The sequence below is a fragment of the Halyomorpha halys genome, unplaced genomic scaffold (genome assembly GCF_000696795.3).
Source record: "Halyomorpha halys isolate HHAL.00 unplaced genomic scaffold, Hhal_1.1 Scaffold157.1, whole genome shotgun sequence".
Classification (NCBI taxonomy): Eukaryota; Metazoa; Arthropoda; class Insecta; order Hemiptera; family Pentatomidae; genus Halyomorpha; species Halyomorpha halys.
The window spans coordinates 1,025,354-1,043,542 of record NW_027114029.1 but is presented as its reverse complement, the minus strand read 5'-3'; the positions used below and the strand labels follow the sequence as shown (position 1 = coordinate 1,043,542).

The 18,189-nt window shown below is 30.9% G+C and overlaps 1 protein-coding gene across 2 annotated transcripts in view; it reads right to left on the bottom strand.

Moving 5' to 3' along the window:
* The window catches only part of plx (PTB_TBC1D1_like and TBC domain-containing protein plx), a 142,266-nt gene that overhangs the window by 83,012 nt on the left and 41,065 nt on the right, over positions 1–18,189 (bottom strand). The window contains exon 1 of one of the 2 annotated variants that reach the window (XM_014417452.2): positions 16,597–16,641. The exons of the other annotated variant lie outside the window; for it this stretch is intronic. Coding sequence (XP_014272938.1) covers positions 16,597–16,626 — 30 coding nt within the window. The 5' untranslated portion in view covers positions 16,627–16,641. Of the gene's footprint in view, positions 1–16,596; positions 16,642–18,189 lie in introns of those variants that run through there. 2 annotated transcript variants of the gene reach the window in all.

Below are 18,189 nucleotides of genomic sequence, written 5' to 3'. Positions count from 1 at the left end.
TAAAATAAAAAAAAAATAATAATAATAATAAAAAAACTCCCTTAAAATATATACAAACAAAAGAATAGACAAGATGAACATAATCAAACTATGTGTATGAAAAATAAATAAAATAATATATACAATATTTACACAATCGACCTGAGGGTCCCTGAACCCACTCTATTCCTCACGTGTGAGGGGTAGAGCAGAGCTCATAAGATCCCAGCGCATCCCTCTCGCCGCATCACTGGTAATGAGCCAGTGGAGGCTGAGTAAATTATATTAATAATTTAAATAATGGGCTGTTGTATTCGAGCACTCCTCGCAGCACCTCAAGGTGAACTTTCATTAGAAGGTTATAAGAAATGTTTTCAAATGATTAGCTTTTATTTATAATAATAACTTTGTCAAGGTTCTTTCAATTACTTGAAATTGTTCAATATTAAATTCATTAAAAACTGTGGAAAAGGACTAATTAAAAATTAAAAATTAAAGGACTATTATATTGTTTTAGGTAGGTAGAACAGTATTTCTACTGTGATATATTTTCTTAGTGCTTCTGGTATATTAATTGTTTCAAATACATAAAATTAGAGGTAAGGATTTTTTTTTTTAATTAGACATTCATGGCCCTGTTAAACTATTAATGAGGCTAAGACCTAGCTGATATAAAAAAATCATTTTTTCCATTGATACATTGGATTTAATAAAAATATGAATATATTAATATAATAAATATATCAGTAATATTAAGTATCGATAAAAATATTAATTAATAGTCGAAAAAGTTGCTGTAACATCCCAATCACAGTAACTACACATAATCTATCCCTTACTATATATTCCATACATAGGTAAGTCAAAATAAAAACTCAGACAAGGCAGAAAGGTGGATCAGCACTGTGCCGGCAACTCTTTAATTTGTTATCTGTCTGATCCCAAATAAACATTTTTAAAACTCAGTAGAATCGGGAAATGTCATTCAAATCAAAATTACCACACCCCCTCGCAATGTTTTGTTCAGTAATGAGAGAATTTAGGATGACATAGAACTGTTTCACGAATCTTTTCCCATTGACTACGAAGCAGCATGAATTCTTTAAGGAGCCTTATCCATAGATAGTAGGCTCAACGTCCATTAGAACCACATGTTCTCCGGCACTACGGCAGGAGATTCAAGAGGTTCAAGAGATATTCCTGGTTCCACTGTACCATAAATTGTAACTATCTAAGGCAGGAATTGAACCCATATCGTTGTTACCCAGAAATTACACAACAAATTCTGTTTAAAAAAATTGATAGGCACTCCTACAGTTACCTGATTTCTCCTATGTGAATCAATCAGATGGAATGTCCATGGAATGCTACCGCTTCAGACCAGATCTTGTATAGCTAAGACCACCCATCGGAATCTACTGTCTTCTTCACAAGTGATTGCTTCACTTATAAATACCACAAGACATCAAGCACCCTTTGGATGACATAATACATACATCAGAGGCTACAATATCGAAATCATTAGTTAGGCAGGCTTTGATGTAGTTCCATTATTTCTTTTTAGGCTTTATGACCTCAATGTATAAGCGATTAGTAATACTAAGAAGAAGCGTATTTTATAACTAACATGTTTGGAATAGTTTATATACGTCAGGTAAAAATGTAGGAGTATGAAAAAGGGTTTTTTTAGTCATAATTTGAATAGAAACGCTAAGAAATCCTATAGAGAGCATTAATACGCTTGACAATAACACATTCCCATCATCCTGTCAGGAGCTACGAGAGTGGTCTGAAAAGTTTCCGACCGCAACATGAGGATGGCAGCACTCGTAAATAAAAGTGAATTTCGTTGTTCAGCTGTTGACAGTTACCCACCAAAGTTTAAGCCCTTTTGAACGCGCAGTGTTTATGTAACAGTCATTTGAGTGAGTGGTTTTGGAAAATGGACAAAATCGAGTATCGAGCAGCCATTATATATTTTTTTTGAAAGGCAATACGCCTACCCAAATCAAAGATGAGTTGGATTCTGCGTATGGGGACTATGTACCATCATTTACCATAATGAAATTTTGGGCGGCTGAGTTTAAATGTTGCCGTAAGAGCTTGGGAGACGATGAACGTTCGGGACGTCCAAAAACTTTCACAACCGACGAAAACATCGCCAAAGTCCACAAAATAGTGCTAGTGAAGACTGCCGAATTAAAGTAAAGATAGAGACAGCGGAGGTTACGAACATCTCAAAAGAACGTGTTCGTTACATATTAAATCAACATTTAGATATGAGAAAGCTGTCCGTATGTTGGGTGCCGCGTTTGCTCACGTTAGACAAAAAATGTGTTCGAATGAACATTTCCAAAGCTCTGTTGGCGCATTTAAGCACCGATTAATTACTGTAAATGAAACTTGGATACACTATTATACGCTCGAAAAAAAAAAATACACTCCTAACAGTGGCTTAAAAAAATCAAAAACTGTTTTCTCGGCTGAGAAAGTGATAGAGACTGTTTTTTGGGATAGTCATGGAGTTATTTCATTGGACTATCTTCAAAAAGCAAAAACCATTACAGGAGCATACTACGCATCATTACATGACAAGCTGAAGGCAGAACTTGCGGGAAAACGGCCATATTTGCAGAAAAAGAAAATTTTGTTTCACCAAGACAACACCATGTGTGCCATGTGCCATGGCTAAAATTTACGAATTTGAACTGCTTGACTATCCATCTTACTCACCAGATCTAGCCCCAAGCGACCAGTTATCTCACCCCAATTTTTGATTACTTTAATGAAAACTGTGTATAATGAATAGTCAAAATTGACGAATCTGCCAAGTATAGGTAGAGGGAATAAAACATGGCGGCTGTTTCAAAGCAACAAAAAAATCTAATTTTTCATTCGGAGCTCAATATCTTAAAAAGTAGGAACAACACACGAAAATCAAAGAGAACGTCATTTAAAGAAGAGTAAATTTGCTAAAATATGAGCCCTAATAGAGTTATTTACGTTATATAGTTTTCGAGATATAGCTTTTTAACAAGTAACATTTCATATACTCTGCAAAGAGGGACGAAACGTAGGTTAAAAATAAATAGTTTTTTTCTACTATTTTGATGCCTTTATTGACCACCACCCGGAATATCTTCCTACATCCCACTTCATACGGTCAGCCATCTTCTTCCGATATAAATATTTTATTTTTTAGCCAAATGTATTAGTTTTTCATTTATTCACTACTATATATATACAATATATAATTTAAGTTTATCAGCTTTCTAATTTTTACAATTACTTTATATTTTTATTGTATTAGTTTCTTTCCCCTATACTTTAATTAAAACTACAGATCTTTAAAAAAAAAAAAATTAAAATCACCGGTGTCACACTCAATTCACATGTATCAATTATACCCTTATGGCAATTTGTATATAGTAACAAAAACGTTTAAAAAAATAACTTTTTTTACAAACTTAAAAAAAATTGTTTATAGATGTACAAGAAAAAAGAATAACGACATTAATCATAAATCACAGATACTTTCATCTAATCGTTTATTATTATTAGCGTCAACTCCTTTTATTTCTTAAAAAAAGTTTTCTAAAGCGTCATAGATAAATTAAAAATAGATAATGGTGCTAAGCAATCTCCATCATTGAAAATGAAGATTCTAATGACTAATGAGTCAACAACATTATAGGCTCCTTAATGTTCTGCTCACCAACGTCAACACTGAACAGTTGAATAACGTTGCTTATTCTTTACATAAAAAAATATCTAAAGTTGACCTTTAAACAATCAATAAGAACCTTTAGGTTAGGCACTAATTCATAAAGTGTCACCATAAACCCAAGGTTAACTACCTTGATGAATATTATACCAACTGACCTTCTACCTGCAGAGTTTTAATTTGCCATGAAAAAATTATATATACGTTCTTAAAGTAACAAAAATCTATGTTGAATTTATTATATTAAATTATTGTTTCTGTCGTCAACTCTATCTACTGAGCACTGATATTAACTCAGAAGATAAGGCCGAAAATCAGAGTCAGCTGGATAGATGGCGGGATCATATCGTAGCTTGAGTAAGTAGCATTTTTTTTTTTTTTTTTTGCACAAAATTACACGTTTTACTCTTTTTAGGCTAAAGTATGATTTTTGTAGGATAAAATTTAATGTATGAATTAAATTTCTCAAGCTGTACACTCTTATACAGGTATATAGGTCCATCTAAGCCAGTATAGTAAAATTTATACGTTTTAATATTTTTTGCCTTACATAATTTATAGTTTAAAATTGATAAATTTATAGGAAGCAACGCATTGATTAACATATGAAGTGTCGGATTCAACCTTACACAATAAAAATGAAAAAAAAAAAGGAACCACATAAGTGAAGTACTAATTTAATGTTTTTAGAATGGTATTAACCAGTAGTTTTGAGTAAGTCTCTCCAGAATAAGCTTGTTATAGAAAACTTTAGTGTTATTGTTTGTAATTTAGATTTCCAGTCCACCTCCAGTCCTTAATTCTTCTGTCTGACCAGTAGACTAGTGTGTTTTTTTTTTTATTTTTAATATATATATATTATATATTATGTATATAAAAATGTATTTTAAGTACTAAAATACGTTATTCAGTAAAAAAAAAAAAAATAAAATAATCAGTTGGTCTAACCAATATGAATATGCCTACACATTTTTGTTAAACTTTTTCTAGATTGACTTATCTCTTATTAGTTTTTTGGTTATAGGTATATTTATATAAAAATAAACAATAGAAAAATTTGGCGAAAGAACACATATGAAATTTTGGCAGGAAAACATTTTATACTTAGAATTTCTACATAGTGGCCATAGCATATTTATTCTAATACTTATAATTAAGTTAGTTTGAAAAATTGAATTTCAGCCTTTGTAATAGGAACGTAAAATCATTCAATACAATTAGCTTCCACAAAACTCTTCAGTTATGGTTAAAAATTTAAGGTTTTTAAAATTTAAACGACATAAAGTAAGTCAATACAACCAAAACTTAAAGAAAAAACTAAAACTAAAAATACTTTGTGTTAAGGTCATGAACGGCAGTGTAAAGCAAACAATGTTAGGGCGAAACATTAAGGAACAATGAAGGGGTGAATTACTGAGAATTTTAATAACACACGTGATCAAATTATAAAGCATAGCCGAAGGAAGAAACACGTGGAAAAAATAATGGTTCGGAACAAAATAAAAAGGTGTCGCTAGCATTATCAAGTAGTGGAGCTAATGACTCAATTCCATTAATTGCAGGTACAATCACCTTGGAAATTAGTGGGTTTCAGAATACATTGGAAGAAACAAAGATAACAGGCATTTGTACACTGCCAAGTGCGCAGGAAACTTGTTCAGTAGTTACAATGTATTAACAGTTCAAATTGATAATACCTTAATCAGGCAAGGAGAAAATTGCAACTAATACTAACTTTTTTTATTTATTTTTTTTTAGCTCAGTTAGTAAGGCACTATATTACTAACTCTGGGTTCGAATGAAGTTACTGTAGCCGTGAGTTAACCCTGTGGGTTTGGTAGCACCTATAAAGTGGGTAGGTACCCTTAACTGGGAAGAAAAAAAGGCAGTTATCTCACCCCTATTTTTGATTACTTTAATATATAATTACTAGTCAAAATTGATGAGTCTGCCAAGTATAGGTAGAGGGAATAAAAAATGGCGGCTATTTCAAAACCTTAAAAAAACACAAATTTTTCATTCGGAGCTCTATATCTTAAAAACTACTAACAACACTAGAAAATCTAAGAGAACATCATTTAAAGAACAGTAAATTTGCTGAAATATTAGCCCTAAAAGAGCTGTTTACGTCCAATAGTTCTCGAGATATAGCTTTTTAAAATGCAAAATTTCTTAAAAATCTACAGAATGATTAGTAGTTAATTAATTTATTTAGAGAATTCTATATCTCAGGAACTAAGTGACGTATAGATGTCTATTAGCACTCAAATTAAAGCTAGTTTAATGGACTATAAAAAAGTTTATGACGTTTACCTTCGTAGGAATAGTTTTCATGACATTTGCTAAAATAAATTGATTTATGGTTGTTCGGACATTAAGTTTGATTTATGAAAAACTTCATTTCAGAAACCATTGGACGTACAGATGTCTGCCAGCGCTCAAATTAAAGCTAGTTAAATTTACTACAAATAGTTAATAATGTTTATCTTTGTAGAAGTAGTAGTTTTTATGATATTTGACAAAATGAACTCACAAAATGTTAATTTCCAGTTTTTCGTATAAAATGTTGGATATTTGAAAAAATATATATCTAGATCCATAAGACGCACATATGTCTGCCAACACTCAAAATAAAGGAAATTTAACTGACTATAAAGTAGTTTATGACACTTATCTTTGTAGAAGTAGTAGTGTTTATGATATTTGACAAAATAAATTCACAAAATGTTAATTTCTAGTTGTTCGTATAAAATGTTTGATATTTGAAAAAATATATCTCTAGACCCATAAGACGCACATATGTCTACCAACACTCAAAATAAAGGAAATTTAACTTACTATAAAGTAGTTTATGACACTTATCTTCGTAGGAGTAGTAGTTTTTATGCTATTTACATATGAATATGGATTTGGCAAATGAAAATTTGTCAGAACAACAATAAATCAATTTATTTTAGCAAATTTCATGTAAACTATTAGTCCTACGAAGATAAACATCATAAAGTACTTTACAGCTCATTAAACTAGCCTAAATTTGAGTGCTAATAGACATCTGTACGTCAAATGGTTTTTGAGATGTAAATTTTTCAAAATAAATTCACTAACTACTATCTTTCAGTACGTTCCATAGAACATTTTTATGAAATGTTGCTTTTTAAAAAGCTATATCTCGAAAACTATTTAACGTAAATAACTCTATTAGGGCTCATATTTTAGAAAATTTACTCTTCTTTAAATGACGTTCTCTTAGGTTTTCTTGTGTTGTTCCTACTTTTTAAGATATAGAGCTCCGAATGAAAAATTAGTTTTTTTTATCGCTTTGTAACAGCCCCCATTTTTTATTCCCCTTACCTATACTTGGCAGACTCATCAATTTTGACTAGTAATTATACATTAATGTAATCAAAAATTGGGGTGAGATAACTAACTTGTTTCTCCTCTTGGGATCTTGCACTATCACGGTTGAAGATGATCTTGAGCAAATCACCTTCATGAAGAAACAGTACTTGCTAAATATTTAAAAAAAATAATAATTCGCTGGTTTTATTGATGTTAAACAAAATAAACTCAATTTAAACCACAGTCTAAGATTAAAAATAACCCCTCAGTCTGAGAATTATAATAAATTTTTAAAGTGGTTTGAACTTCTTAACACTACAAATCAATATTGAGTTAAACCATTCTGAAGAAGAAAAAAACTTAACAAAGAAGAAATTGAAAAAAATAATGGTATTATCTTACAGGTATTATCTTTAGGTTTGAATCAGGTTTAAGAAAATCAATCACTTTTTAAAGTTTTAAATCATTCAGTATTAATACTTATTCACCCTTTAGTAAGGTATATTTTATATAAAAATAATAATTTAAAAAAAAAATGACAATAACTTAAGGTATAAAAAATAATATGCTAAATTTATTTTTTTTAATATTGAGATTATCATCAAGAACTCGGATAAAGTTATTTGTTTTAATTAAGATGTTGACATAATTAAAGACTAAATCCTTACAAAAACAGTCGGCCATGTATCACCTTATTAAATAATGTAAAAACAATATATTTCGTAGACGATTAACATCAATAATTCCAAACCATAAACTAACTAACGTAAAACTAAATGTTAATTTTTAAAAAATATGTATGTACACAATTACCAGTTCAGCAAAACACTAGGAAGTTAATGACTCCAACTTACCTGAAAAAAAAAATTAGATCATTAAAATTACAACCAACACTAACAGTTAACAAAACAGGATATAGCTTTTATTTTTATTTTTTTATGGAATATTTTTTTTAAACGTTAAAATATAAGTTATAAAAAACATTTATTTTCAATATATGTGGAAAAAATTTTTAATTAAAAAACGTAAGCATTTATTTCGAAACATATGCAGTGATACACATTTACAACCTATATAAGCATTTTATTTAACACTTTAGTATAATTTTATCGATTATAATCGAACAAAGTAGGAGAGAAAAAACATCAATAATAAAAAAAAATAATTGAAAATTAAATTAATTTACGGTATTTTTAAGACGGTTAATAATAAACTTTAACTGTAAAAATTACATACAAGTAACCCAAAATGAATAAGCATAAGAAAGCATTATCATAGTTTAATAAAATATGAATACAAAACCAGACAAAATAATATCTAAATAAATCAAAATACATTATATCATAATTCTGAAAAATATAACAGACTGATAGTAACCTCGGGTTTTAGCTTTGCCATTGCATCTTTGCGGTCTATTAATAGTGACACCATATGTTTAACCACGAAAAAGTGTCCTCTAAATACATCACGCAAAGGATCTTCGTGATTCGGAATATCATTGTTTGTTTACTAATTAGAATAACAAATAAATAATTGTAAAAACTATATTGCTATCTAGAATATATCTTTTATTCTGAAAACACACACCTAATGCTATACGTGAATAGTACCTAATTTGTCAAACCACACAAGAGATAACAAAATCTAATATATAAAACTTCATATTTGTTTGTTGGTACTTTATGCATTGCGATACCGTCCATCCGATTGTCATGGACCTTTTGTAAAGTTTTTGGGATTTTCCCGGAAACATTATAGGCTGCCCAAATTTTGTCATTAAAAAAGTTATTAACCTTTTTTGGCGAGTTTCTCAAAAAGTTCACATTATTTCTTGGTTATTATATAACAATCGATTTGTCTCTTTCTAAAGAATAAAAAAAAAAAATTATGATTCTATTAAATGTTTTTTTAGTCACTAAAAGTTTTAAAAAATATAATGAGGATTTCCGTAAAGTAGACCAAAAAAAATTTCAGGCTCCAACTTGTAACTAATGCTATTTATTACTGTTGAAAATTTACTTAAACAATTTAGCAAATATAAGCCAGTCTTTTAATCTCCGAAAATTTATTCACACAAAAATATAAGTGCATCATACGCCGCTAAATTGCTAAATAAACTGAAAGAACATGAAACTACACCTCTATTCTACAAAACAAAAATAAATTCAACATCCAACATACTTAAAAGCAATATGAATTCCATTTTGAACTGATTTGATACAGATGAAACATGGCCAGAAATAGAAATAGGGAAAGTCCACATAATTTTCTTTATGGAGTATTAAAATAAGGCATTCGACAATTTTTTCAATTTAATAAAAAAAAAATTAATAAAATGAGAAGATGGTTGGAGTTTCGGTCAAAAAAACAACAAAACAATAATTAATTTAGCACAAATATGAATGAAAACTCTCATGGTTTATACAATTTTAACAATAATGGACGTTATTAAAAAATAAATCTTGTGTATAATATTGATTTTTATTTTGTAGATATAAAAGCTCGAAGGAAAAAAAAAAATGGATGAATAAAAAAACATCTTAGAAAAAGAATAGATTTTAAATAAATTGTAAACAAATACTTCTAGGAGTTGAATATGTATATGAAAATGGATTTTAATAATAGTAGTAGGGTAAAGGGGAATATATTTGAAAATGTAATAGAAAGAGCCGAAACGTAACAGAAGTGTGTGAGAGAGAGAGAGAGTTTATAGTATATGTATATCTAGAATTTATTCAATAAAAGAAAATAATTTTAAGCCAAAAAAAAAAGGCATTTACGAGTCGACGTTTTCATTTATTTTCATACGAACTTTCCCCTCAGCTCCCAATTTGTAACCCTAGCTAATTATTACTGTTGAATACCTACATAGAAAATAAATCAAACATAAACCGATCTGTCAATGTCCAGAAAAAAGTTCCCAAAAATAAATAGTTTATAAAGTTAATTAGTGAAAAATAGGTTAGATTTTTCTTTTAAAATATATATATATTTATGACATTTTAATAAATAAAAGATTATGATATTAAGTTAAGGAAGCCAATTTGCAATAAACACATTTTTGTAGCTACTATAAGATGGTCAATTACGCGAAAAGTTATGTAACAATATACCTAAATACCCATTTATATTGATACCTAAACCCCATTGGTCAGGAGTTTGCCTTGAATACAAATAAAGCATCTATAGGATCTAAACGCTGGTTCTATAAACTATCACCGTGTGAAAAACTATTCAGTATAGCGGAAGAAGTCTCTATGGCCTCTGAATAAATAAGGAGAGAGAAAGGGAGAGAGTTCTTAGGGCTAAGAAAGTTCAACAAGTAGGACTCTAATACGGTCTACAATAAACGCTGTGAAATTGAATAACTAATTTTATTTGTTATCTGAAATGTTCAATGTAAAATAAGTAACATGATATAGTACTCTAAGGTTCTAACATTAAAAAAAAAAAATTTAAATCACCTTACCGCAAAATATGTATGCTTTATTTTTGCCCGTTGTGTTGTTTTGATTTTAAGTGTTTTATAACTAATAAAAATGTTTTAATTAATATTAGTTTCCCTTAAGTTGCAAGAACACTTCCACATATAACCTGAAATGATAAAATTGAATACCCTCCCCCCTGAAATAATAGCTAATAGCAAGGTGGGTCTATTGTTCGCCTTTGGATACTTCGCCAAGAAAGGCCGATAGCCTTTGCGAACCCACACATGCTTCGAAGGTTAATGGGTTCACAAAGTTTGTTGACATAAAGTGTACTACGCAATATCTCCTGCTCATCAGAAGATTTTTTTATTCTTATTCTATATGATCAGGGTCTTTATTAAATATGTAATCATTAGTATAAGTTCTAATTAGTAAACCTCAGAAATGGTGATTCTTAGCCTTCTCAATGGATGAAACCTCATTGACCTTAAAATAAGCCTTTGTGATTTAAATATATGTTTCTTAGAGATTTTCAAAGAACGGAGAACATTGAAGACCCTCTTGAATAAAATAGTTTCAAAATACATATATACAGTCCATGCCCATGGCTGTCTCAGGAACACATTTTTTACATTAAAACATTGTTATTTTATTTTCCTGTATAGATGATATTTTACTTATATTTATTTTCATTTTTTATCAAAATTTTTATAATAGTACACATATTCTTCTTCTTTTTACTTTTTTATGACTTAATTTTTATTGATAATTTTTTTCAAATTACGAAAGCTCCAGTAACAAATTCCTTTCAATTTCTTTTCATTGATACATTCTATCTAATCATAATAATATATACAAAAAAATGCTATTCTCTATCCCTCAACTTTTCTCCTTTTTCTTATTTTTCCATTTACCACTCCACAGTCATGACTAATGTCCTCAGTTCCTGTCACGTTAATGCACAATCCCTTATTTCCCACTTTGATGAATACAAACAGTATTTCCTCGATAATTTTTACCACATAGCAGTATCCGAATTATATCATAAACCTCCTTTCCGATGAATCCCTTCAACCTGACCTTGATTACTTGCAGTGGGACCCCATGGTTTCCATCCTCACTTCACATCTGTAATCCATATTGGACATCCATACTCCTTTCAAAACCCAAACCTTACGCCGTCCGACTGTACCTTGTCTTAACTCGAAAGTAAAGGAAATGATAAAACGAAAAGAATCAGCTGGAATCTAATTTCGTCGGACTCGCCTGTCTGCAGGTTGTATATATTTTAAACAACGCCGTAATGTTTTTAAAAAGGAATTTTTCATAAAAATGTTGTACAGAACGTACTGAATGATCAGTAGTCGGTGGATTTATACTGAAAAATTTGAATTTATCGGCGTTAGAGTTGCAATTTCAATGATATTTGCTAAAATAAATTGATTTATAGTTGTTCGGACAAATTTTCATTTACCAAATTTATACTCATATGCGAATATCATAAAAACTATTAGCCTTACGAAGATAAGTGTCATAAACTACTTTATAGTAAGTTAAATTTCCTTTATTTTTAGTGCTAGCAAACATATGTGCGTCTTATGGATCTAGAGATATATTTTTTCAAAAATCAAACATTTTATACGAACAACGAGAAATTAATAGTTTGCGAATTTATTTTTTCAAATACCATAAAAGCTGCTACTTCTACAAAGATAAACGTTAAAAGCTATTTTATAGTAAATTTGACTAGCTTTAATTTGAGTGCTGTACGTCCAATGGTTTCTGAAATAAAGTTTTACATAAATAAAACTTATTGTCCGAACAACTATAAATCTATTTGTTTTAGAAAATACCATGCAAAATACTATTCCTACAAAAGAAAAGGTCATAAACTACTTTATAGTCCATTAAACTAGCTTTAATTTGAGTGTTAATAGACATCTATACGTCACCTAGTTCCTGACATATAGATTTCTGAAAATAAATTAACTAAGTACTGATCTTTCAGTAATACTAAGAATTTTCGCTATTGTAATCCAAACTGGATAAAAAGTTCCTGGCAGCTTACTCCTAAATTATATGCCTTCCTCCAGGAATTACTATGCTTAATATTATTTGTGTTTTGTGTATAATTATATACATATAACTGTAAGTTACAGTCAGCTGTTACTTCGATGTCAGCTGACCGAGAAGATCAGCTGGTGGAATGTATATAGAGAGATGTACTGAACCCAATAAACCAAGATTTTTACAGCAGTTCAAGCGTGTTAGATCTTATTCCTTCTTCTCTTTCTTAAAACTTTGCTTTCTCTTATACTTAAGTTGTATACATAAGTATAAAACCATAAAAATTGAGAGAAGGGGAGTTATTACAGAGAGAGTATTAGTATTCAGAAAATTAAAAATATAAATAAAGAAGTATGTATGCTCAGTTGGTATCAGAACTTCATTCTTATCAGCCCTGATGAAGCCCTGCAAAGTGGGGCAAAACCTTGGTTGACAATTAATAGTTTTCTTATACTATTTTAATACCTTTATTGGCCGCCACCCGGATCATCTTCCTCCGAAGAAGTACGTAAGTATTTATTTGTCTTGGCTCATAACTAAATATATTTTAAATCAAGATCAGGTTCATATTTTCTAAATAAAACTAAACTATTTTTTCTTTTGTTTTTCTTTAATTCTGAACTACTGTCAATATTTACTTATAAGAAGTGTACCTCTCATTCATTTATTTATGTACAAATAAATACCCTGAGTGTTTTTCTATCCCATATCTGATACTGTAAGGTCAGTCAGTTTTCACAAAACAGATAATTTGGTATTATAATTGGAAACACCGTTGTACATGAAATCCTTCGCCTTCCCACGCCAGGCGAAAGCAATAAACCGTTCTATTTTTAAGACCTTTCGAATTCCTATCTGCATGAATATAATACATCATGAGACAACATCCTTGGATACAAAGAAAATGTATTCCGCTTTGAAATCCTTGATCTAATTCATTGAGACGAATGATATATTTGGATGTACAATCCAATCTTTTTACCACGGGAAACAGAAGAGACCGAGGTCGCGAATCACTGCAATTATAAACCCCAAGACTTCATTTAGACAAAATTAATGTTTTAGTCACGAGATGTTGGAAGAACTTGAGTTTCTCAGGGTAAGAATCAACAGGAGCTGAAGGATAAATTAAAACGATGTAAAACAACGAACTATTAACAAGTATCCGGTTTCAATTATTTTTATATTATTTTTTTTACCAGGTCCATTGGAAGATTCTAAAAACGTCTTAAATCTTTCAAATAAGAGAAAATTACTGAGTCAATAATCAAGTATTATCAGTACCAAAAGATAAGACCACATAAATACTAACCAGAGATAGTATTTACACTAAAAGAACTTCCCTAAAATAGTCATGAATGATACACCTATCCCTTTTGCCAAATACAATTCAAAACTACTTTAGCTAATGCGTGAAAAAAAACTCTTTTCCTGTATACACCTTTATCTCAGTATCATAGATTTTATTTTCAAACGACAAATCATCAGCCACACGTTTGCCACCTGCCACTGAATCCAAGACTTGTATAAATGCTTGGTAAACAAAGGAAGCAACAAAGGTCGGTATTCATTCCCTTGTTTTGTTCTTTTGAATTATTCTGCTATTACCCTAAGAAGCACCTTCCATTGACTTAACCAAGAGCGGTGGCAGTGCCATGCTTCAGGTTGGCCACTGGACGTGACTATCTACGGCACCACTTGAAGAGAATAGGAGTGGCTGGTGAGATGAACGGCGATCAGATATTTACATGTACGGCAATGGCGGACTTAATTTCAGACCTGAGTGACCTAAATAAAGCTGCAGTATACTTGGCAGTATGCAATAAAAAAAATATTACATTCGATTACCCTGAGTAATAAATAATTAGAGGCAAATTAAAGGAAACATAAATATCAGCCATGTAGATTATATAAGACAAACATTCATACAATTAGTACTACATAATATATAAATCTGACCTTCCTTCTAGAATATTCATCAAAAACTTGTTAATTTAATTACCTGGACATATAATGTCTTCATAAATATATATTTGTGTTGAATAAAAAATAAACTACTAAATTTAAATAATAAGATTTGAAAAAATCAGCACGTTAATCGAATCGATAGAACTAAAATATACAACTTTAAACAAAAGTTAATTATTGAATCCAAAGGTTACGGGAATTCATTAATTAATTAACGCGGAGAGCATAAATATTATTTGTTAGAAGTTTCTAAAACAATGCCAACTGAAAACAAACCTGTGGATGCAGCATAAGCTCTCTTTGATTCGTGCCTAAAAACCGACAAACATCCGACGAGTCGTCAGCAAATTCAGACCAATTTCTACCACACTATCCAAATCAATTTGTCATTGTTTGGCAAACACCTGGGAATATGGGTAATTACCCAATACAAATTTCAAGAAGAGGGATAATTTTGAGAAAATTAAATTAAAACACGTTCGACATTTTCTACTAATACTGAGTTTAGTTGTTTTATTTTTCATAATTGCTTTATATGTCACAATCTCACAAGAGGATATCATAACATCAGAAGAGGCGACTTTGATCAAGTTTAATAAACCAATATTTAAAAACCGCCTGATGTAAAACGGCGTGAAATCCTACAATCCCGCCCTTACTTATCTGATTTTTCAAACAGACAATTATAGCGAGTAGATTGGTCAATTTACGGCATGTCACAATCTAACAAGAGGAGATCGTACACACACACAAAAAAAAAAGGCAATCCTTCTCGGCCGAACCCGCCCTAATAATAAATTACTATTATTTAAGTTGATAATTTAAATAAACTCCACGGTTCTTATTTAATCTAGCACTATTTCTTAAGTCCTCACTCCCTAGACACAATTCTATTTTTTAATAATAACGGTTTATAAAGCAAGGGAGTGTGAAGATCATATGATAATCTTATTTTAAGAGACTTTAAATCTATTTGTCTTTCTTATTCATATCACTACAAAATATCTCCTCCACCAATAATAAAGGATACAAAAAATATTATTTATTTTTGTATTATGCTTTATGTACTTAAAAATGGACTAAATGAAATATTTTAACAGACTAGTTTCGGCCCCTCGCTTCTTATATAGATGTTTTTAATGCTAGAAATGTATCGAAATTTTAATTCGTACACTTTTAATATCTTATCCTGAGTAGAGACTTATTTATCTAGAGAGATATTATTATTTAATTCATATTTCAATGATTACTTATGAGGGCTCATTTCACAGGTATACTGGAGGATTCTATGATAAATTGTATATACAAAGTATCTGAATTTTTAATGGTTTAGATTGTAAATATTGAAGATGATATTATACCAAAATGTCTAAATACCCCCTTTTTTTAATATAATACTATACTATAATAATATAATACTTCTATACTATAATAATAAATGAATAATATAATACTTCCGGGACGGGGTAAAGCAATTTTAACTCCGTCAGAGATATGCAGGCCTCTTGTAAAGGAAGTCAAAGATAAATGGTAATCTATGTGGAACGAAAGCCCAATGGGCAAATTAAAAATTATTAAAAAAGATGTCAAGCCCTGGGGTACAACCAGTCGCAAATGCCGTAGAGAGGAAGTTGTACTGACTAGGCTGAGAATAGGTCACACGAGGCTCACCCACTCCTATCTTATATCAAAAGAAACGCCTCCGAACTGCCAGTATTGCAATAACAATTTAACAATAAGCCATGTTTTCCAACGATGCCCATATTTTACACCACACCTCAATAGCTTGGGACTAAGCCAAGATATCTCAAAAACCATTGGAGACGATGATAAGGCAATAGAATTGGTGTTTCGGTTTTTGAAATCATAAAATTTACTGACAAAAATATAACTTGATCGGAAGAGAAAAAAAATAAATAAATAAAAAAAAATAAAATAATCAAATCAAGAAATAAATAAAATTTAACGAATATTAGCAAAATTAAATAAAATATACATGGCGTTGATGATCAATGAAGTTTGGCGCCACTTAACAACCAAACAAAGAAACAAACCCCCTTTTTTTAGTGTCATAAATAGCAAACACCTTACTTGTAACTCGTCAACAATGAGGCAGCTCATCCCACGTTATCAACTCCCAGGAGGATGTCATGACACCAACTGACATTGTACAGACTATTCCATGACAAGAAAGGACAATTAATTGACAAGAGACCAATAGCAAACGTGAGCTAATGCAGCCTGCGGAACGCCCCCCGCGGCGAGTCGTGCTCTATCACCCGCCCGATAAAACTCTACAAACAACAGTAGCCAATTTAAGTCTATAACGATCTCAACTGCGCAAATGAAGAAAAAATAAATTCATAAATAACAGTAAACACTTTTGGCAACTGGATCAATTTATTTACTGTCCTTGGACAAACAGGACTCAGCAGTCTTATAACGAATTGAAATACAAATAAACTTGTGTAACTGTGTAATTCAGACGACGGAAAATATCCATTATTTTGAAAATGGAAGGAAAAATTAATAATTTTTTACGGAAAAACTTTTTTTTTTTTAATTTACAATTGTGCATAATAATACATTTAGTAAATTTGACGTATGTTTATAACGGAGTGATGCAGGCATGTAGAGAAACTACCCATTGGTAGCACTCTAATGAGGTTTTTACATTAGTGGCCATCTTCTTCTCAAACCGTCTAGGAAGATTGTCAGGAATGAAATAGGAAGGTTAGAAATTAGTGGATTTGGATGGTTAGGGAGTTTATAATTGAAGGAATGATATATCGTTCAGGCTAGATCGGTTACATATGGAACATTAAGGTATTTATGTATGATTTTATTTGTTACAAAGTAAGGAGCATTGAGGATTTTCGAAGGATTTTGGATTGTAAGAGAGGAATTAGAAAGTTTAGTGGAGCCCCAAAGCTCGACTCCGTACGTCCATATGGCCTATCTGGACAGGCCATATCATTGTCATGTAGATCAGTCTTTTGTAAAGTGTTGGAAGTTTAGACCGTTTGTTTAGTAAGTGCTGTTGCTGTAATAGGCGGAATCGACGTGCAGTTTTCTGTCTTTTCAGTCTTGTGTGAGAATTCCAAGTTAGTCGTTTGTCCAGATGTGGTCCAAGGTAGCTGTGGTCTGTAAAACAGGGGTAAGAGTAACATTATTAAAGAAGACTGTAGGGCAGTTGGTAGGTTTGCGACGAAGGGTAAAGGTGATTTGAAGGGATTTATTTTAATCCTCTAATTAAAGGGTTATTATTAACTGCGAGCACACATGTGACATCGGCATAAGTAGTGAGGATAGTGTTAGGATTGGTTGGGATGGCAGCCAAGGATAATACCTTGAGGAACACCAGCGGACTGAGAATAGAGGGATGAATAGGAACCACTATGGTTTACTTGGAATAATCTATCAGTGAGGAAGGAAAGGATGATGAGAAAATATGTAGGAGATAGGAATTTACGTAGTTTGAAAAACAATCCCGAGTGCCAGACTTGATGGCTGTTCTGCATCGAAAAAGACTTCCGCGCAATGTAGAAACACTTAAATTTACATTTTAATGGTCGTTATGCTAACTGGAGGAAATTACCAGGGCATTCAAAAAGTCCTGTCGTTTTTCGTTTGTTCGTTGTTTATTTTGATTCTAGAGTGTTTGCTAATTAATTCCGTTCAATA